Here is a 22,840-nt window from a genome sequence, read left to right as displayed (position 1 = left end):
AATAATAAACAAACAAAAGAACTTAGAGCACAATGAAGAGCTATTCAGGGATATAGGACACAAACTCTGTTCATCTAGATTAGAAGAGAAGAGAGAGAAAAGGGGGGGGGGTGAGTTTCTTTCAACCACAACTGTCAAAGATGTCCCAGAAACTGAAGCAGATAGGTTTGTGCTCAAAGTACTATTATATGAAGAAATCACCATCTATATTTTAAGATAGATACAAGGGATTTATGTTGCTTTGTCCAAGCTATGTCAGTCATTTGATAAAGACTTTGCCGATGAATATCAGAATGGCCATCACCAGAGGGAACTCTGAGAAAAGTGTGAAAAACAGTGTAACGGACAACAAATTGCAAAATACAACAAATAATAATGGAAATGATATTGCAGCAGCAATACTATACATCTGATTTACATGACTGTAAGCCACAAAGAACTGAATAGACATACATAGGATTAAAGTGTAAATGACACAGACTTTAAGACTCATGAGTGACAGTGGTAACAAAGAGGAACCAAAATTGACATTTCACCATATCACACTGTGCCAACAGGAAATGGCAAGAAGATGGTTTGCCTCTTGAGCATATAGGATGCAGGAATGCCAACAGGAAGCTACTAAGCAGCAGTGGGATGACATTGGCACAACAGAAACCCAAGGGGGGGGGGGAGATAAAACACACAAGTGACAGTAAGAAGTGTACCAAAACGAGGAGATATCCATACAGCTACAATAGGCATAAACTAGTCGGTCATCAGAAATAGAATAAACGGAGTTGGGAAGAGCAGGACTGAAATTAACTGTAGAGTACACCCACTGGCAAGCAAGAACACCCCACAGACTTGAACATGCCACTGCCGTACTTGGCAATCCCGCCCCACATATTAATTAAACGGCATTTTAGAGTGGCAAACCGAGCTTCTGCAAGAGCACGAGCCACATGCAACGACTAGAAAGACCCAGCAAAGCAATTCCCACACTGCAAATTGGGCGCGAGCCCAATTTGCCTTACATCTTGCAAGTTGACAAGCGGCGACTGCCCCCCACCCTCACACCCGTCACCACAACCACACTTCTTCTTTTTACACTTTACTGCCATCCCTTCTTCCGCTCCTTAGCATCCTCGCCCGCCTCTCTCCTATGCCAGCATATCCCCCCCCTCCCACTTCACCCTATACAAACTTCAGGGCCCCCACTCCAACACACTAACACACACACCAAAGCCATTCATCATCCCTTCCTGAGGAGGACCCGTCGTTTCTCCACAGGGACGGGTTGCACGGGAAGGAACAAACGAGGGGCCGGATAAGAGCGAGCGGCGGGCCGGTGCTGCCGCCTTAGCTGCTGGCGGGGGAGCCCAGGCAGCCGACGGGGCGCCGCTGCCCGTCCCAACCGGGCTGCAGCGGCTCCTCAGGGGGAAAGCCCCTGCTCGGCTTGCAAGGAGCACCCAGCTCCCGTCCTTCCCTTTGTTACTCCTTTCTCCTTCTTCCCTCCGCCCCGGTACCTATTTTAATCCTGACGCTCTGGAACACCCGCAGCCCCTCTTCTTCCACCGCCATGGCTTCTCCTCCTTTCTTGCGGAAAGCTCCCCCGCCGCCGCCGCCGCCGCCGGGAAAGAGGGCTGCCTTCTTAGCCCCGCGACTGCAGCGCGCGCGCCGAGAGATACAATGCGCGGTCTTGAAGCGGGACCCGGGGAAAGAGGGAGGGAGGAGGGAGAGGGAGGGAGGGAGCGCGCGCGCACTGGGCCGCCGCCCCCACCCTCGCGCGCTCCACTTCGCAAGAGCAGAAGAACACATGGCTCCGGCAGCGGCCGCCCCCACGGCCGCCCTCCCATTGGCTGAGCGGGGCTAAGGCTGTGCGGCGCCCTCCATTGGTCCAGCCCGGGCGGGCCGCTCCCTATTGGGCGAAAAGAAGGAGAAACGCGGGGAGAGATTTGTAAGCGCAAAACCAAACAGCTGGAGGGAGAGAGAGAGAGGAGAGCTTGGTGGGTGGAGGGAGGGGGGGCGCTGGGGTGGAGGGGGGGCGTCCTGCAGCTTTGACTTCTGTAGCGCCTCTGCTTCAGCGCACCCGCCCAAATCGGGAGCTGAAGGAGGAAGGCGTGGTGGTGGAGAGGGGGGAGAGAGGGGAAAGTAGTCAAATAAATGGCCCGCAGCCAGATATTTTTGCTTTATCGCCTCCCGCTTATGAAACCTGAGCGGCGTGCCTCTCGCGAGTAGAAGGCTGCCCAAGGAGGATCGGGGTCGCCTGTGCTTCCTTGAAAACCCCTTAGAAGCTTGGCGTGCACGCGCTCCGCTTGAATGTTAATGCTCATCAACTTTGGGAGGGGGGGTCCGTCCCAGCCCCTAAAATATTTTCTGGGGGACGGGGACGGACGAAGGGACCTCGGCTCCTATGCTTGGAAGGCCCTTTCGCCCTACCACTACCCCGCACTTCCACAGGACGGTTCGCTGGCTGTGAGTCAGTAGGACGTGGAAAAAAGAGCCTGTCTGTCCTCTCCCCCCACCCCCCACTCTATTCTGCAATATATATAGAGAGAGATTGCATTGCAGGGGTTTGAATGAGATGCCCCTCGGGGTCCCTTCCAACTCTGCGATTCTAGAATTCTGTGCATGGGATGGGCCCAGTGATTCGATTTTGCCACTGAGCTCCGGTCATCCTGAGTCGCCCGATGCCAGAATATCCTAGCAACAGTGTGCAAAAGCAGTAGAATGCTGTGGGCGGCGGCAGCGGCGGGGGGAGGGAACAGCACACTCCATCGAGTGGTGGAAGCGGGAAGTGCAGGGGAAACGTAGTGTCGGAACCCAGGCAGAGAGTTTTAGAATTGTGGAGGGTCATCTAATGCAGCGTTTTCATGAAAAAAATCACGAGGCACACCACCATTAGAAAATGTTAAAAAAATTAACTCTGTGCCTATATTGACTATATATAAAGTATTTCTCTTGAATAGGAATCAAATAAACACAAATAAAGTATTTTATAATTACTTTATTATGAAATAGTAAGTAAACAGAAATATGAAAAATTATAACATACTTTATTCAGTGCGCAACCTGGGCCTGTTTGGCTGAACACAAAGCTGATATTCTGGCTGGAATCGAAGAAAGACACACACAGAGCTCTTCGTCAACAGCTCTCAGTCTCTCTCTGTATTTAGTTTTTATAGCAATCATGCTTGAAAAGCTCATCTCACACAGATATGTAGTGGAAAATGGGAGCAATGTCAAAATAGCTTTGTTTGCCAGAAGGGGGAACTCTTTGGCAGTATCCAACCAAAAACTGTCCAAATCTTAGCTTGAAACCACAATTTTGTCTCAGTTCAATTAGTTCCTCCTGCTCCTGTAAAGTCATGTCCTTTCCACCAACTGATGCTGAGCTATAAGGGTCCCTAACCCAGTCAAGGCATTCAGTGGAGACTGAAGAGAAATAAAATGACAACTTCTCCGGTCCTCCTGGTGACTCAAGTCGCGACGTCTTCTTCTCTCCGCTGCTGCGCACACTGTGCTCGGGCGGGAAGGAAGTCGGAAGATGATGTCCTACTGTGATAGGTCCAGGCCAATCTGGACCAATCACAGCCCGGACATCAGAAAAGTGGAGGGTGTCCCCCTGAGGAGTGCCAATCGGCGCCCCTGCTGGCCGAGGGTGGGGTCAAAAACCCCACCCCATACCCAGGACACAGTCCGGCGCCCGCCTAGCAGGCGAAAATTTGAATTTTTATTTTTTTTAATCTTTCGAATTTTTCAATTTTTCCCACGGCACACCAGGCAAAATGGTTGAAAAACACTGATCTAATGTAACCCCCTGCAATGCAGGAATCTTTCTTCCGACGTGGGGTTCCACGACCTTGAGATTAAGAGTGTTATGCTCTGCTGACTGAGCATGTCAGGTGGAGTCGCACCCTGTGCTTTCATGTAAACGGTTGGAATAAGTTTAACAAACAGAAGGGTGACACTTGTATTCCCCTTGTCAGTCAGTATGAGGCTGGCTCAAGCTGCCTCCACAAAGCAGGGTTCACATATCTGCTCAAGGAGAGCAGGGCGTTTTCTGCTTGTGAGTGAAAGATTGAAGGGCTGAACTGGTCTGTAGAAAGGCTTCACTCAAGGGATTGCTTAAGCTTCACAGGCTGAACCAGTACAGTACTGGCTAAAATTACTATTGTGGAAATGCACCTAGGAGGAAAAACTTAGAACCATCTTAAACCTGGCTTGGCAGTTTCTATTGGCTTGTAGCTGCAGAGCCGCAGAAACCATTCTCTGCTGCCACTTGTTGGGGTTCCCTCTTTTAATGCACCCCGTTTGCTGCTGCAGCCTCCCTGCTACCACCATGGGCTGGTTAGAGTTCCTTCCTTTGCCACTGGCAAATTCTGCATCTAGAAGATCTCCAGAAGAGGCACAAAAAAGGCAGAGGAGAAGTTACTGGTAGCTTCCCACAGGTGCAGTATCTGAATGCTTGAAGGGGGGAAACCCTGCAGAGGAGGGTACTTTGAGAGCTGCGGGGAGGCAGGGACTTTCAGCCACTGCAACTGATCCGTGGGCAAGACCTACTGGGAATGAGCTGCTGTACTCATTTGGGCTGACACTCTGCCAAGTCTGTGCAGATCAGGTTCTTGCTAACAGTTCACTTCAACTTGCACAGTGTGATTTACTACTGACTTGTTCCTGACAGAGGATTGGTGTAAGTTGATGGATATTGATCCCAGCAAAGCAATATTGGTCACCCAAATAGCAGAGTACTGTAATGATGGTACTGATAGGTAAACGCATGCTGTTGATGCTTTGTCAGTGCCAAGTGCACGAGAAAACAAAATTTGTATGGCTATGTTCAGCTAGGATTAGCTGTGGCTCTCTGTTGAGTGTGCACCCAGTGGTAAACATAGGCTTGTGTGGCTGTGTAATATGCAAGTTTCCCTTTCCAACCAAAGTACCAAACAATCCAAACTACCCAGGGAAAGATAAAAAATCATGGGAAAGTTAGCTGTGAAAAATTCACAGAGGAACTAGGGGGTTATAATTATTCAGGAAAAAAAGTGTGTTGTTAAGATTTGCAGAAGGACGTCAACATTAGAAATAAAAATGTATCCTTTGCTTGCCCCAAAAGGAGCCTAGTATTAAAGAAAGCAGGAAGTGCCATGGAACAAAGTGTACTGGAACTATAAGAAGCAACCTCTTAGGTACTAGAACAAGGAACACTAATGCAGGCATACCCTTAATTTATTTATTTTTAACTAGCAACAAGAAATTCAGGCACGGAGCATAGTGAGAATGAATTATATGCCATGGTGCAAGATTCAAGATTTATCAGTTGAGGGAGGTACAGGCTCAGAGATTATATCTGAAAATGTACTGGAGTTGTTCTTCCAGCATTGAAAGAACACCCCAATTCTCCCTTGTGCCCCTTAGTGCTTGCAACACAAAGTCCCAATCAGCTGAGCACATCAGTGCCTTATCAACAAGTTCGTTTAAAAACCAGGTCCAAGGTAATATGTGGTGCTTGCAAATCTCTCACTGAAGCTGCTTGTTTGGTTGTGCAGGCTGCACAGCACACAGTGGCCCTGGGCTTGCCCCAGTTACAGAGCAGGTGGATGACCTGTGATGTTGGCTGTGAAGCACCCAATATCCTCATCCCAGTCACTCATAAAAGATCAAGAACAACACGAGGCGAGAGGGACATACATTGCACAAGTTGTTACCCTAAGAGAATGCGTATTATCCTTTTTTAAACAGAGGTTGGATAGCCAACTGCCATGTATGATGTAGCTGAAATTCCTCCTAGGATTCTATGACATTCTGATCATTCATATTCTTTTTCTCTATGTCAGTCGAGGTGATTTGGTTGCTGTGGAATGTTTGCATCCCTTAGACTGTGTTTGCTGTAGCTTTCTGATTCTCAGAGTAGCGCCAAGAAATTAGATTCAAGGACTGGATTCCTTAAGTACACTTAAGAGAACGCAAATTCCTAAGCCAGTGTTTTGTTAAGGGGGCAGAGGGGAGGCACTCTAGGGGGTGCATGAGAATTTGTTATATATACTGTAACAACAACAATTCTGTTCTTAATTCTGCTGAGTTTATACAGTTTCAGGATCGAGGCCAAATTTCACGGCGGCTCTGTATTCAGAACTACATGTGTCCATATTATAACACTGCAGAGGGTTCTGAAATCTAAATTAAGGCACAATTAGACTTACACAGAAGGTCGTTTTCTGTGACTCATTCCTGCCAGGCAAGGAAATCACTTCCTTTCAGTGATCTAGATGAGAGGTTTCCCTTGAGAGGAAGTAGAGTTAGGAGATTTTCTAATTACCTAACTTTAACATAATGGAAACTGCTAACGAGAACACAGCACATAACACTCTGTACATAACTGAACATACCAACATTTCTTAGATATGACATTTTCAGTGTAGTTGCCAGAAAGAGATTCTCCAAACATATTCTTCAAGAACATGGAGCAACAGTATAATTAATTTATTTTTTAAGTATTCCTATGCTGAAAGGAAACACGGATACTGTTTCCTGCCTCAGAAAGGATTCATACGTCTATCCGGGAGGCAGTGTTTCTACGCCCTCTTCTGGTTAGATGTAAATCTGTTTTGAATGTCAAATCTGGAAGTATAGCAGAAGTAGAGTTTCTGGTTTCTCCAATCTTTTTTCTGCGTTTCCACATGAGTTTGCATTTTTTTAAATAAAAAAAAGGTCCCCATTAAAATCTGTCAGTATTTTAGTGTAGTTTTCTCCATATATATTGCTGTTGTTGTTAGCATCCATCTGTCTTGAGAGAAAATGGAGGACGCCTCCAGGGGTGAAGTCAAACGGCTGTGTTAGTAGAACCCAAGTGACTTCCCCAATATGGAGGTCCAGGGCTGCCCAGTCGACAAGAACCCCCTCTGATGTGGTCCAAAGCAATACATTTGGCACCAGCTTGGTTGCAGTTGCTTGGCGTAAAAGGCACCACCCAACTGTCTTAGGGACTCCACTCTGGATTTGTGTAGGGTTTACTCCTACTCCACTCTGGATTTGTGTAGGGTTTACTCCTTAGCCTTTTCTTCTCCTGAAGATATACTGCAAGGTAGTGGAGGTTTAGGATCAGAGTTTTTCTTCTCCTAGATGGGCTACCTTCCCAGGTTGACAAGCCCCATCTGCCCCTCACTTCCCTCTACAGCCCGTGCAGAAACCGCTTCTTGACCGTTTGATCCACTGTTGGTTTCATCCGCTCAATCTGCCGGAGGCAGTCTTTGAATGCAGAGGAAGTCCCTAACTCACTGAGGGTTTGAGATCCATAGGCTACCCTCACCTGGTTTAGCTGGCCAGTCAAGGTATACAGTGGTACCTTGGGTTACAGACGCTTCAGGTTACATACGCTTCAGGTTACAGACTCCACTAACCCAGAAATAGTGCTTCAGGTTAAGAACTTTGCTTCAGGATGAGAACAGAAATTGCGTGGCAGTGGCATAGCAGGAGGCCCCATTAGCTAAAGTGGTACCTCAGGTTAAGAACAGTTTCAGGTAAAGAACGGACCTCCGGAACGAATTAGGTTCTTAACCCGAGATACCACTGTATATTGTTAAATGCAATTTTGCTTCATATACATGTTTTTGCAACAAAAACAATGCCTTTCTGTTTGTTGTTTTCAGTAATACATTATTATTATTATTATTACAGTCATACCTTGGTTTACAAACAGCTTAGTTCTCAAACATTTTGGTTCCCGAACTCCGCAAACCTGGAAGTGACTGTTTTGGTTTGCAAACTATTTTTGGAAGCCGAACGTCCAATGGGGATTTTGCAGCTTCCAGTTGGCTTTACCCCTGTGCATACATTTTTGTACACATTAATTGGGTGGAGAAGTGCACTGCAAAATTCAGAAAAGTTTGGATTACTAAGGATATGTTGTGTTTCAGTTCGCACATCATTTCAAGGAGTGTGAGTTAGGGAGGTATTCAAACTAAGCCATTTTTCTCCCTGTCCCTTTCTATGAGGCAGTTTATATGCTTTGTAGGAACAGTGACTGGAAAAAGTACTAGCTTCAGTGTGGAATGAAGGGAGGAGGGAAGTGGCTTTGGCTAGGTACAAAGGGAGGGGTGGGTGGTTTTGAGAGGGGGTTTGGCAGGGGTAGGTGGAATTGGCAAGCAAAGTGAGCAGGGGCACAGTCCCTAATATAATACGTTTGTTTTCTTTAGGGTGGTTCTTTAATTCCATGCTTTCTCTGATTCCTAGGACGATAATTGCATGTTACACAGATAAATTACAGCTGTTGCCAATCTGTGTCAATTATGCAGTCTAATCGCTGTGGATAAAACAAGTCACAGTGCACAATATTGCTATATAAATAGATAAGCAAGCCATTTCTACCTAGATTTCTACCACCTGCTGGAAATGGTGAAACCTCAAATAAGTTTCAGCCCAAAAGATAGCGGTTAGCCTCCTATGAATGAAACACAAACGTAAGAGCAAACACACAGATAAGCACAACTGTATCATTTGGCATGCAGCGCAAACAAAGTAATACTCATCTGCCGATGCAGGAATAGATTTCTCATTATCAAAAAACAAGGATAAGTGGTATAAACATGGGCTGTATTATTATATGCAGGGAGTATCACAGCACTGACCGTACTTCCACATCCAGCACTGAAAAGCCAGCACACTGAAGATTTGGGCTGAGATTGTACGTGCATGTTCACCACTTGAATAAAAGTAATATGAAGTGATGCCTTGCTTCTGTCAAAGACCCATCACCAAAGCCAACCAATCACATCCCTGACGAAGCTATCATGTCACCTAATACAGCTTCATCACCTAATATTTTAATGATTTAACACAGTCTATTCATTCACACGATGAGGCAGAATGAAACCCATGCATTTGCAACTCTGCTGTACATTATATCTGTATTTCTTTCAGCAGAATGGGCAGAAGATGGGTATGCAACAACAATGTGCTGTTACGGTACAGATAGCTAATGGTATTTTTAGGTTGTATAGGCAGGAACATTGTTCCTGTGACTCAGTAAGCAATAGTAGTACCTTGGGACTGGCATGGTCTCATTTGGAATGCTGTGAACAATTCTGGGAGCTTACCAAGAATCTTGCAGATGAAGTCTGTCAACATACTGCTTGGATAAGGAGGTCTGCTTTGGATTAATTCTGTGTCTGTATTTGCTGCAGCTTCTGCTGAAGCTTAAACCAGTTAAGAGATAATCACTTCTAATATTCTCCTGTTTATTATCAGAAGTCAAATCAGGAATAGCCAATTTCTGTATTGCCTTGGGCCACTCTGTTCTACCAACAATGTTTCGTGGAACGAAAGCATATTTTGCTGCACAAGCCGAACCACTTATGGATAGTCACATTGCACAGTGAAGATGCCACCCTCTAGCAGGTATGGGTTTCTAACTGTGGGACACTTGCACTCAGGTATAGGATGACATACAAATGTCTACATTTACATATTACATGTAAAATAAAAAAGAGGTGTAACATCAGTTGTCACTATCAATTGTATTTCTGTACTCCCACAGAAGTCACAGCACTCCAAAATACAACCGTCACAAAACTATTAAAACTTCTAAAATACTGTACATATTTAGAAAATGAAGAATATAGTTCAGCAGACAGTGATGCTAAAATTGTTAATTCCATTTATGTCCCAATAATTCATACAAACACATGGATCTTCAGTTGACACCAAAAAGTCTTTAATATAGAGGAAAGCACACCTCCCCAGGAGGAACTGGGGCACCACCACCAGGAAGGGCCTCCCTTGCATAACAAAAACCGTTCCTCTACTCCTGTAGACTCAGTCACAGCCAACCCTAATCTCACCTGGGAGTGATCTATGACAGTGGGGTGACACTCACCTTCTTGGCACTGGATCACTCCCAGTCTGCTCTATACTGAAGACCAATTGAGAGTATGACCTGCAATATGTGTTTGACCCGTGATGCATTGAAGCAGATCCACAGTTGTCTTGATGACCATGAAGTCCAGAGCCAGACCAGATAAGGCGGACTCCGCTTCTACATTTAAGACTCCCGGGATTATTGTTCAAGGGTTCTCCAAAACCACAGGATTGACAGTACACCAATAAAATGTCCTTGCGGCACAACAGCAAGTGGAGATTCACATCTTGTTCCCAGACAGGTTGGTTTCCTAGTGAGGAATGTGGAATTTCTATGGATGACTACAAACTGCACACACACCCTTCCAACCTATGTGCTTCCCCAAGAACCCAAGCAGGCAAAGTTCAATCAAATCAGATCCACTCAGGTGTCAGTAACGTCTACTAAAAACAGCACCAGGTGGGAGAGCAGATAGACATGCAAGAAATACGGTATAATATATATTTTACACCTCAAACTTGAAAACTTTGTTTTCCTTATAAATAAAACCTTGGATTAAACCTTTCATCACGTCTTATTTAAAATTTGGTAGGGGCACCAATAACCACAATCAGAAGCCAGAGCTAACCCATGAACTTGTAAGCTGCCTGCTCTTTAAATTATGCCATTTAATACAATGGCTCTGAGGTAAAGTTGGCATAAAGATGGCTTGTGAATAATGCCTTTCCTTCTCTAACATCAGTTAGACTAGGAATATCGTCCACAAATGTAGAGAACCTGTTATGTGTGTCTGCACAACATTTCTTTTTTGATGCGTGGGGCAGGAGCTGTTTTCCATACTCTTTCAATGCCTCTAATCCTGCAAAATACAATGTGTTAGATTCCAGTCCTGAGGAGTGGACTGGATTTACACACGATTATGAGCGCATGAATTGTGAATTCAGCCTTTCAGCTGTGGAATGCCATTAAATGCAATGGGAAAGCTCTGGTGTAAAGTTTTACTATAAATGCCCTGCATTGCCTGATGTTCAGCAGTCCTCCACATCAAACCACACAGCAATGTTCTGAGAATTTAAAGAAACGGAAAGAGCAAGAGAGAGAAAGCACCTAGCTTAGTGTTCCTGACAGGCACTTAATCTCTTTCCCCTTTGTACAAAGTATTCCCATTCCAGCGGGGAGAGTCAATAAATGAACAAAAGACACATGGCTGCGGATACCTCTGTGTGGGGCCAGAACTAAGGCAGGGTAGAAATACAGTCCCGCGGTGTGGGGTGAAAGCTAGCGCAGAAAGAATTTGGGAGATCGGGGATGGAGCCTGGAGGAATTGGGTGGGTTGAAGGCGGAGCCAAGGCTGGAATTTGATAGATCAGCATCAGTTCCAAAGTGAAACCTGGCACTATCTAACAAATTTTTGGCAGAACCTGGCAGAATCATGCAGGGTGAGTCTTATCATGAGTCATACTGAACAATGCAGTACTGCTAGCAGATGGTGTGTTCTCCCTCTACTGCCTGCAAGGCCATCCTCCTATAATTCATGGGTGACATCTTACACTATTGCTACTGCTTCCTGCCTGCCCACTGCTGCTGCTACCAGTTGTCTCTCCTCCTTTCTAGTTGTCTGGGCAGTCCCAACATGAATCTGAGAAAGGGATAATTTGCAGTGCTTTGTTTCCAAATTCCTTTAAACTTTTAAAGTAGGTGCTCACTCACAGCACATCATTCTAAGGAAGGGATAAAACATGTAATAAGTAAATACTCCCTCTCCTTTTACTGGTTTTCTGCAAAACGTTTAACTTCTAGAAAAGGTCGTTCATCCCTAGCTACCTAAGATAAAGGTAAAGGGACCCCTGACCATTAGGACCAGTCGTAGCCGACTCTGGGGTTGCGGCGCTCATCTCGCTTTACTGGACGAGGGAGCCGGCGTACAGCTTCTGGGTCATGTGGCCAGCATGACTAAGCCGCTTCTGGCAAACCAGAGCAGTGCATGGAAACGCCGTTTACCTTCCCGCCGGAGCGGTACCTATTTATCTACTTGCACTTGGACGTGCTTTTCGGGTGGCGCTGTGGGTTAAACCACAGAGCCAGGACTTGCCAATCAGAAGGTCAGCGGTTCGAATCCCCGTGACGAGGTGAGCTCCCATTGCTCGGTCCCTGCTCCTGCCAACCTAGCTACCTAGGGACCTCCTAAACTGCAACTCTGGTAGCAAACTGAAACACATGAGGCAGCTGTACCAAAACACAAAGGTTCCTGACTGGTCTTAGCCCTAGTAGCTTCTGTTACTCTGGGACCATTAAAAAGTAATCACAATTCCTGGAAGTTAAGGCTACCAGTGGCTTACTAACCATGATGAATATGTTCTACCATTGGAGACAGCGTGTCCCTGTATATCACTTGCTGGGAATCAGAACTGGGGAGGAGTTCCTTTGCATTCAGCTCCTGTTTGTGGACTTTTCATTGGCATCTGGTTGGCTAATGTGAGAGCAGGATGCTGGACTTTTCTGATGTCATCCTTAAATAGGATATAAAGGTTACTAATATATAATTAAATGTTATAGGAAGTGCATGCACATGTTGCAAGCTTTCTATATGCAATGCAAGTGTGTGTGACAATTATGTGGGTTTCTCACTGTTTGTGCATGTGCTAGTTGGCAGTGGGAACAAAGACCCCATATATGTGGAATTGCAACACACCATGATCCTGCAGGCTGCTTCTCATTATTTCCTACCTAGGATTTTTTCCCACACAATAATGTGTAATATAGTCTTTAGCAGAGAACCATTTTTAACAAATGACAGAGGGCACATTTCATTATGTGTCTTGGATTTTGATATCCTAGGTAAAGGTAAAGGGACCCCTGACCATTAGGTCCAGTTGTGCCCAACTCCGGGGTTGCGGTGCTCATCTCGCTTTACTGGCCGAAGGAGCCGGTGTACAGCTTCCGGGTCATGTGGCCAGCGTGACTAAGCCGCTTCTGGCGAACCAGAGCAGTGCACAGAAATGCCGTTTACCTTCCCGCCAGAGCAGTTCCTATTTATCTACTTGCACTTTGACGTGCTTTCGAACTGCTAGGTTGGCAGGAGCAGGGACCGAGGAATGGGAGCTCACCCCATCGTGGGGATTCGAACCGCCGACCTTCTGATCGGCAAGTCCTAGGCTCAGTGGTTTAACCCACAGCGCCACCCGCATCCTACTTTTGTGCAAATCTATACTTGCTTGCAGTGCTATAAAAAAAAATTAGAAGTGTAATTGTTCCAGAAATTAATGTGTTGAAAAGGATATCCTTTGGAATCTTAGTTTTACAGTTCGGTCCTATACATATCTACACTCTCAGTAAGCAAGTCACATTGTTTTCAGTGGGGCTTACTTCCTTAAAAGTGTGTACAGGATTGCACTCTTAGATTCTTGGTTCTTGCTTGCTACTTCCCAAACATATTGTTGAAAATGCTATCACCAGCTATTCACTTTTTGCCTCAGCGATACCATAGCAACCACCACATGACCTGCTGCAAACACACCACAGTTGTTACAGCTTCACTGAAGAAGCTTCTGGCCAATGATGCACCCTCTTTGAAGTAGTCGAGATTTAGAGATATTTCATGTTGTTTTAAGATGCACCGATCCTACCAGCCAATTTTGCCGTGTGGCAATAAATACCTTCAGCAAAAGTGGGACAAAGCGACGTACGAAGAACACAAGAGAAAGGTAAGTGTGGCGGCGCTCCTATAACATCGCAAGCTGCTTCGTGCACAAAGCCAAACTTGTTGAGAGGAAATGCCTTTGCATTTCTGCCAAGGACATAACAATTAGCCACCGCTCAGTTTGCTGCTTTAGTATGCACTGTACATTGCTCCCTCTTGACTCCCCTCCACACTTTAAACCAAAGAATTGCTACCATGCCAAGAATTTATTTACAAAGAAACGGTCCAATCTCAAAATCATTCCAAGAAAAATTAATAAGCATTTCACGCGAACGCTGTAGGCCACTTCCTACATTCCTTTAATTTCCGTGACGAAAAGGCATTGCATTTATCAATGGTTTTTATCTATGGGTGTTCTTTTATTGCACAAATATAGATCTGGGGGCTCCCCCAAGCTATGAGTCCTCAGGGGAAAGTAAAACTCATACCACTATTCTTCTGTTACAAATTATACAGCCACACACACACAAAGGTTAATTAGTGTCAGAAAACCTACATGAGAACTAACCATTGGAGAAATGTTAGCTTTATAGAGTTTATAGTTTTTGGGTGATAGCCAACATTTGTCATACTCAGAGCAGACCCACTGAAATCAATGAACTCCTTGGATATCACCCTTTGTAATATATTTTTTTGTTGTAAACTGATATAAACAGAAGGAAATATGTCATTGAGTTTGGCACTCAAGGTGAAAATTAACCTTTTTGATTTAGGGCTTTTCCTTTGCTCAGTATGGATGGCTTTTGCATTTAGATTATAACATCTCCCTCTTTTTTTTCAAAGTTCAGAGGTGGATGCTGGTTCCTGGGTAGTCAAATAAGTAGGTTGCTCTGGCGCTATCGTTTATTTGTGCTAATCTTTCTGTTTGTTTGTTTTTGGCATTGCATCATCGTTTATAATTTTTACACAGCCCCCCCCCCCCCGCTGACTAGATGGTTAAGTAGGACGTTGCGTTTTTCTACCCCTCTCATAACACTAGCAACTCAAGGACAGCCAAGGAAGCTGAATGTTGTAAGATTTGAGACAGGTAAAAGAAAGAGCTAATTCACAAAGCATATAGTTAAATGATGGAAGTTGCTTCCACAGGAGACAGTGATGGCCACCAATTGGATGGCTTTGAAAGAGGACTATTGATGGCCATGTCTGCTATGCTCTACCTCCACAGTTGGAGGCAGTAGTGCTCTTGTGCTCATGTTCTCCTTCTGGGTTTTTCTACAGACATCTGGTTGGCCACTTTGAAAACAAGATGCTAGACATGGATCATTGGCCTGATTCAGCAAGCTGTTCTTATGTGGATCCGTCTTCATGTCTGATATTTGTACTTACTTATGGGGTCATTGTCATAATAGAATCAATCAGATTACAGAGAGGGCATAGTGTACAATGGCTTTGCCGCCGAAATCACGAAAGAAATTCCCTTCTATTCTATAGGCACATTTAAAGACTAAAAACCAGGAGTGTTTTGTTTTCCACTGCAGATTCAGATTACCAAACCTGTGGTGGACACCTCTACCCCTCAAACATATGGGCATCTTCATTTGAAGTTAAGAAAACTTAAGGTATGTTGCTGCTTTGATTTTTTTAATGAAGTTTATTATTATTAGTTGTTGTTATTTTATACAAAAAAGGTCTCAAAGTGACATAAGATAAAATATGAACAGGTAAAATGAATTCAAAACCAGAATCTTTAAAATAATGTACAATACAAAATTACTACAACGCTCATAGAACAACACAATAAGAAGCACACCCCACTAAAAGAGAAACACACTATAGACTAACGTAACTACCAAAGGCCTGTGTTATGTACTGAGTTGAATAGGATCCAAACTGCAGCAGTCTGATTGGTCCTAGAACAATAGGATCCAAAAGGCTGCAGTCTGATTGGTCCTAGAACAATAGGATTCAGAACGCAGCAGTCTGATTGGTCCTAGAACGATGCAGCAGTATGATTGGTTGGCAGGAACCACCCAATCATGCTCCAGATAGAAGTGAATCCACAACCTGATTGGCTTACAGTAGAATTCCGGAATTAGCCAATCATGTGCAGCCCATTGTGTAAAGAATGTATATAAAGCAGATACTTTGAGGGGACATTCATTCATTCCTCCTCACCACTATGAGCTGAATAAAGAGCATGAAATCACTTTGCGACTCTGAGTATATTTCAGCCTGAGTAAAATAACAACCCGAGGGACTCTAGTTAACAATTGTCCGTGCACTGACTACTGTTGGAAACAGGATACTGAATGAGATGAGTCTTTAGTATGATTTTAGAACGCAGTTTTTATTTTCCCTCCCCCTTATTAACCCAGATAACTTTAAGAGTTTTCTACATTACAGTACTTAAGACTCAATTTCAGTAAGTTCTAAGTGTGTACAGATCTCATCTACTTTTGAATTTCATCCTGAAATATAGCATTTCTACCGTCATATTCCACATCATGCAAAATTACAAGCGTGAAGGGAGTGGGGGAATCAAGTGCTGTAGCTGTCCTTGGTTAGAGAGGATGTATGGAACATAATTCGTTTCCCTAAGTATCCCCCTGTCTTTTCAGCTGGAGAAGGACCGCCTGTCAATCATCGAGAGGGAGAACCGTTTGCTGCTAGAGAAGATGTCTCGTATCATGAGGACCAAAGGAAGAATTGATAACAAAAATGAGTATGAGCCCAAAAGGTATGCCTTGTAATCAAACTGGTATAAGGCTATCCAGTTACATTAACAGCATTGACCATGGCACTTAATAAGGTACCCTTTAATGACCTGTATAATAACAAGAAGCTCTGGGGCTGTTTCACAGGCATGCCTTCTTTCAAATGTTTGTGTAAAGGCCACTAAAGCTGCCATTCCTTGGGGGGGGGGAGTTTTGACAATTTAATCATCTAATGGAAGGGGTCTTCAAACAAAGAAAATGTTAGAAAGTGACAGTAAGCATTTTACTAAGCTTTTTTCCTTTTTAAAAAAACTTCTAAAACCACAAAGGTGTTTGTTTTTTTAATGTGCATAGTCCAAAAACAGAGGATGGTAAAAGTATTGGTAGAGAAGGGGAATCAACGAAAGGGTGCAGTTAGATTCAGTACTAACTTGGGACTAATATAGGAGTTGTTCTAGCCCAATATTATCCATAGGGTCTCCTACCTGTGCACAAAATTTTCTAAACAGTTAAAAAATAAAAATAAACTGAGATTTGGGATTGTTCCCTGTTGAGACCTCCAATAGTACAAAAGTGTATTAACCAGTAACGTATTCCAAGTGATGATTGGGATATGTCACAATATCTATATGATATCCAACTGTGGATAGGCACACAGAGGCTGGTTGTTGGCTGTCCAGAGATTTCCCTACGGCAAGGAACAATCTCATATCAAACTTCTGGGACACAAGCAGCAGAACTCGGCGTGAACCACATCAATTTGACAACTGGAGTGAGATAGGGGAGCCATGATATACCGTACTTTTCGCACCATAGGACGCACTTTTTCCGTCTTAAAAACTAAGGGGGAAAGTCTGTGTGTCCTATGGAGCGAATGCAGGGGGAAGGCAGGCAGGAAAAGCCCCCAAGAGCCCCACACAAGCTTCGCGCGGCTCTTGCGGGCTTTTCCCAGGAGGGAGAAGGGACTGACACCGCCAGTCAGTCCCTTCTCCCTCCTCTAGAAAAGCCTTGCGCAACCTCTCCAGCCGGGGGAGGGGGGGGAGGCTGCGCAAGGCTAAAGAGGAAGCCAGGGCAGCAAGCGCGATCCACCAGAGGTAGATCTTAACCCTTGCCTCACCTGGGAGCTTCTCTGGATAGGAATTCCCTCAACTTAAGTGGGGTGGGGGAAGTGTGGCAGGTAGGGGGGTACCTACCTAGACACTGAAGCCAGTGTATCTCTGATGAAAATTGGGAGTGGGCATTGTGTGAAGTGGCTGTGGATCTCCTGCCGCAGAACTGTAGGACTGTATAGAGTTGGGGGGGCCACCCGAGGGTCATCTAGCACAGCCCCCTCACAATGTAGGAATCACAGCTAAAGAACACCAGGCAGATGGTCCCCCAACCGCTGCTTAAAAGCCTCCAGTGGTGGAGACCCCCGACACCTTCCGAGGTCATAGAATTGCAGGGTTGGAAGGGAACCCCAGGAGTCATCTAGTCCAGCCCCGGTGGACAGCGGGCGCGATCCATCCCATTGTGCAAGGCTAAAGATGCTGCGCAAGGCTAAAGAGGAAGCCAAGGCAGCGAGCAGGATGGATCGCGCTTGCTGCCTTGTCTTCTTTAGCTGCGCTGGAGAGGTTTAGCTCCTGGCTGAAGAGGTTGCGCGGCTGTGGATCCTGCTCGCTGTCTTGGCTTCTTTGCTCTTTGGGGTGGGGGGGGGACCCGGGCCTCCCCCGCAGCCCCGAGAAGCTCTGGGAGAAGTGGACAGGCTCCGCGCAGCCTGTCCATTGCTCTTTGGGGCTGGGGGGGGGAATAATTCCCCCCCCCTTGATTTCCCCCTCTAAAAACTAGGTGCGTCCTGTGGTCCGGTGCGTCCAATAGAGCGAAAAATACGGTAATTTTCCCTTAAGGAGAATGTTAGGCAGAATTTTTGAAGCCATTATCTGGGGTGGGTGGGATTTTTCTTAGTGGAAGAAATTGTACTATATATAATACTATATTTCTTATAAAACATATGCTCAATTACTTATTATAAATTGGTTTGGTAAGGCAAACCATAATATGCTGCTCATAATATATTAGTACTGTATGTATACATGTATGTATGTATGTATGTATATGGTATTTATGTCTGTGTTTTTTTGATTGTACTAATCTTCGTTTTCTTCTGCACATGAAGCATTGTAGCTGCCAAAAATATCTATAGGTGTATTTCTCCTCCATGCTATGGATAGAGACTTTATTTCAACAGTATATAATACCCTCCCCCTTTAGCTTAAATAGAGAAAGACGAGAACGAGAATTTCGAAAGGTAAGCCAGGAGAATCATGTCATCCTGGAAAGAATTATGAACTGCAAACCTCAGTATACGGTCCAAAAGTGGAATGAAGAGTGGCAAAAGGCTGAAAACTACATGAACAGTATTGCAAGATATCCTCGTGGGTTGTGCAAGTTGCAGGATCAAAAGGTAAGTCCGGTTTTAAAATATGTACACATTTCTTCAGTTTGGTGGGTCCCTATCTCCTGGTCTTCTGTTTCCAGATTAAACAAATACAGTAATCAATTAATTAAACGTTGCAGAATCATACCACAGGTAAAATTTCTCAGCCAATTTAATTAAGCTAGAAAGGATGCATCATAGGTAGGAAAAATGCACATGGACCCAAATCTGTTTACAAGAATATTGTCTACATAATTTCATAGACACAGCTCCAATTAACAGTTGGTTCAGTATTATGAACTACATGTTGCATGTGTGTGGAAACAGCATTTGCTTCCAGTATCAATTTTTGCTTAGCCTTGTTATTATTTCTACTGTTGGGCCAATTAATATGGCAGTTTACAGAAGCTAACTGATAGGCAGTGTTGAGATTTTAAATGATGCAAGTTGAAGCTCACACAGTACACTAGAGGAAATAGGACACAGAAATATATTATGCTCAAAACTCCTTGCATATGTACCAGAGCATCAGAAAACTATTTTTCTGAACAAAGTAAGTACATGCGTGAATTAAAAATCTGTACACTCTACCTACACCAAAGGTGTTTCAGTGTTCTTAGGTAGCTGCATTGTTTCAAACTTTCTGGATGTCCTATGATCATATTATAAAGTAGTTGTGTTCTGTGTTATAAATGAAACACTGCTAGGAATTTATTTTTGTTTTCCAATATTTCTTATCAACAAATATTTGGCGTGGCAAGCAAATTTTTATTCTGAAAATAAAAGTTTGAGAACCAATGCCCTACATCTTAGGGTTACAGTTTGCACATACGGTGGTGCCCCGCAAGACGAATGCCTCGCAAGACGGAAAACCCGCAAGACGAAAGGGTTTTCCGTCTGCAGAGGCACTTCGCAAGACGAATTTCCCTATGGGCTTGCTTCGCAAGACGAAAATTGACGAAAAATTTTGAGTTGTTTTTTTTGCTCCAAAACCCCTTTTTCTGAATCGCTAAGCTGCTAAAAGCATTTTAGCAGCAAAACCGCTAATCCCTTAAGCCTTAAAAAGCCGTTTTTAGCCCTTAAAGTGCCAATAGCGCTAATAGCGCTAATCTGTCAATGGGCTTGCTTCGCAAGACGAAAAAACCGCAAGACGAAAAGACTCGCGGAACGGATTCTTTTCGTCTTGCGAGGCACCACTGTACAGTACTGCACACTTTTCTCCTTAGTCAGGGGAAGAACGTTTATCTTTCTAACTCCTGCTTTTTTTCTTTCTGCTGAAGTATACCATTAGCACCAAAATGAGAGAGTCCATTTGCCTTCCCCATCCCTCTAAGGTCAGCTTTTATGTTCTTGAGTAATGCTTTCAGGTCTGGCTTCAAAGATCAGCAGAAGCAATTTTTTAGACGTTGGAGAAAAGGAAAGGCACCTTCCCCTAAGAAGGATTTAAGCCTGTTATCTTCATGCAACAAATGGGAGATTTAAATGCAACACATAAGAAACGAATTTCAAGTTGCAAAGCTGCCATCTATCTTACATTTATCACAAATTGCAAAACGTTCTTGAAACTCAAATTCTTCAGCCCATGAATCACTGCTTTTACAAGAAAACTAAACTAGTAATCCCCACACCTCAGGTGTAAATACCATATATTTCAATTCAGATTGCAATGGCATGTGCTTTGAGAAAACAGGTCTGAGCAACAAAAATGATAAAGAAAAGCTCAGTGCAAGATATAGCCTAATGTGACGTCTAAAGGGCAAAAAAAGAGAACAATTTATTGATTTAAATTCCTTGGTGTTTAATACATTGGTGTTTTGTTTTGTTTTGTTTTGTTTTACAGTTGTGATTAATAATATTTTGTTCTTAGACTTTAAAGGGTCTAGTAGTTTAGCATTTTTTGCAGCAGTCGTACAAAAATCTACCTAAAAATATTCATCTATTTAGTAGAACATGAATTTATCATTTATTTGTCCCTCCATAGGAACTAAAATTAAAGAAAACAACATCAGAAAGAGACAGAAAGAAAAAAAGAGATCTGAAAGATAGGTGTGTAACAAACAAAGCAGAGGAACCAGAGGAAGAAGAACTGATTCATCAAATAAAAAAACCAAGTAATGATCACCAAAGAGAAAATCCAGTAGAAAAAGTGTGATTCCATGCGTTAAGATGACACTCCGGATAATGAATATTGCTAAACGGAAGACCTGATGTAAGGGGATGCATAATTAAGAAATTATCTTGGTTATACTAAGGGTAGATATTAGAATCTTTATTTGTAATAAGTTCTAGACATTCTTCTTAGATATAGCATATAAGCAAGCTGGCCAGAGCAACAATCCTACACGTACTTGGAAAGTATATCCAATTGAAATCAGTGGGAATTACTTCCAAGAAAGCATGGTTGGGTGAATTATATAGAATCACAGAATTGTAGAGTTGTAAGAGACCACAACGATCATCTCGTCCAACCCCCTGCAATGCTGGGATCTGGGTTGTGACTACAGCCAAAGATGAAGAATTTCCACCAAAACAAAACTTACAATAATAATAATAAAATTACCAGGGGGGAAATGTTTTCCCAAATAGTTATAAACAGGATTTTATTCTCACTTAAGGGAGATTCTCCATTCATGAGCCAAATTCATTCAATTATCACTGAAACATCTTGCTTCCATCCATTATGATTTATACATCTCAGATATAATTAACTATTCTGAGTGCCTGGTTTGGGGGGCCCTGAGTTAGTCTACATCATGGATGGTTATCCTTTCTCAGCCTGAGGGTGACATTCCTATCTGCACGATCTTCAGTGGCAGGGGCACATGCCTCTGGTTCTTAGGGTTGGGGGTTAGCTGAGCAGGAAATTAGTTAGTGCTCTTCAACCAGTCTCAACCTACGATCCACCTTTGATTCTCAATCAGCATCCTAGGACTCCCTGTGTCAAGCTATGTAGAGAGAAATTAAGCAACTAAAGAAGATATTCAGCCAAGAAATAAAATAATGTTGACATTCCCACATACTACATGTTTTGTGGTGCCAAATGAAGACCTGACTCTTAAGAAGACTTTGGGAAAAGATGAACTGATGATCTGTTCAGTTCATTTCTAGTATTATTGGTATTACTATTATTATTATTTTATCATGCTTCTTTATATTGTCTTGATTATTTGTATCTAATGTTAGCTGCTTTTAGTTCCCTTAGTGGAAGTAAAGTGGAACTGGATAAAAACAAAAGTTGAAACATACTACTTGAAAGTAAGTGCTATTGAAATAAAGGCCAGTTGTCTTCATAAAATGTTTAAAGTGTTCCTCCAGTGACAGCAAAGATGAAGTGTTCTCTTTGGAGTCTGCTACAAAAACTTAGGTGGTAATGTAATGGCCCAAACATGTCCAGCTTCTGAGACCCCATCTTGATTAATCAGGTTACATGCAGACGAAGGGCTGCAACCAAAACAAATGGAATAGGCTTGGTTGTAGAAAATGGCTGCACAAAGGATGGGGCACTGGTGGCTCTCTAAATGTTTTTTGACTCCAGCTTCCATCAGCCTTAGCTAGCCAGTAGTCAGGGATGATGGGATTTAGAATCTTATCACCAACTAGTTTCATCACATCCTTCTGGGACTGCTGCTATTAAGCCACAACTTGCTTCATTCTCTCATCCTGTCCCGAGAGTAGTCTTTTATCTGTGTGCCGCCTTTCCATAGTTAAAACCTCGCTCGTGGTGGTTTACAACATAAAAAGATTCAAATAGTTACAAACAGGACCAAAGTAGTCATAAACCATAAATAAAACACATCAAAAGTACACAACCCAATCGAGGACTCTCCTCCTCCCCAGAGGGTGGCAAGACGAGAACAGATCCTTTTCTGCAGTGGCTCCCCATTTGTGGGATGCTCTCCCCAGGGAGGCTCACCTGGCGCCTTCATTATATGTCTTTAGGTACCAGGCAAAAAAATATTCCTCTTTAACTAGGCCTTTTGCTAATTGATATCCTCACAGCCTTTTTTAAAATATGTGTCTGTAGGAATAGTGGTGGTGTTATCATTTTGCTGTTCTGTTCTACTTCATGTTTTTTATCCTGTATCTGTGAACAGTGCCGGATTTACATATAAGCTAAACGAGCTATAGCTTAGGGCCCCACTCTCTTGGGAGCCCCCCAAAAAATTGAAGGGGAAAAAACCACTGGATGTACATTTCCAAAATATAAGATAAAAAAACAAATAAAATAAAAA

General features: G+C 43.6%; 2 protein-coding genes across 2 annotated transcripts in view; one reads left to right on the top strand and one right to left on the bottom strand.

Moving 5' to 3' along the window:
- RASA3 (RAS p21 protein activator 3) overlaps positions 1-1,823 on the bottom strand; it is a 118,244-nt gene extending 116,421 nt beyond the window's left edge. The window contains exon 1 of the mRNA XM_083437733.1: positions 1,509-1,823. Within this exon, the coding sequence (XP_083293859.1) occupies positions 1,509-1,800 (292 nt within the window). The 5' untranslated portion in view covers positions 1,801-1,823. The remainder of the gene's footprint in view (positions 1-1,508) is intronic.
- An 11,348-nt stretch (positions 1,824-13,171) lies between these two features.
- On the top strand, positions 13,172-21,903 carry CFAP97D2 (CFAP97 domain containing 2). Its single transcript, XM_083438148.1, has 5 exons — positions 13,172-13,542; positions 15,017-15,097; positions 16,097-16,215; positions 18,443-18,635; positions 20,590-21,903. The coding sequence occupies exons 1-5, from the start codon at positions 13,450-13,452 to the stop codon at positions 20,758-20,760; spliced, it is 657 nt and encodes a 218-aa protein (XP_083294274.1). The 5' UTR covers positions 13,172-13,449; the 3' UTR covers positions 20,761-21,903.
- The last annotated feature ends 937 nt before the right edge of the window (positions 21,904-22,840 follow it).

The sequence above is a fragment of the Podarcis tiliguerta genome, assembly GCF_965153285.1.
Source record: "Podarcis tiliguerta genome assembly, chromosome: 4".
In the NCBI taxonomy this organism is placed as follows: domain Eukaryota; kingdom Metazoa; phylum Chordata; class Lepidosauria; order Squamata; family Lacertidae; genus Podarcis; species Podarcis tiliguerta.
This window is presented reverse-complemented; position numbering and strand designations above follow the sequence as displayed.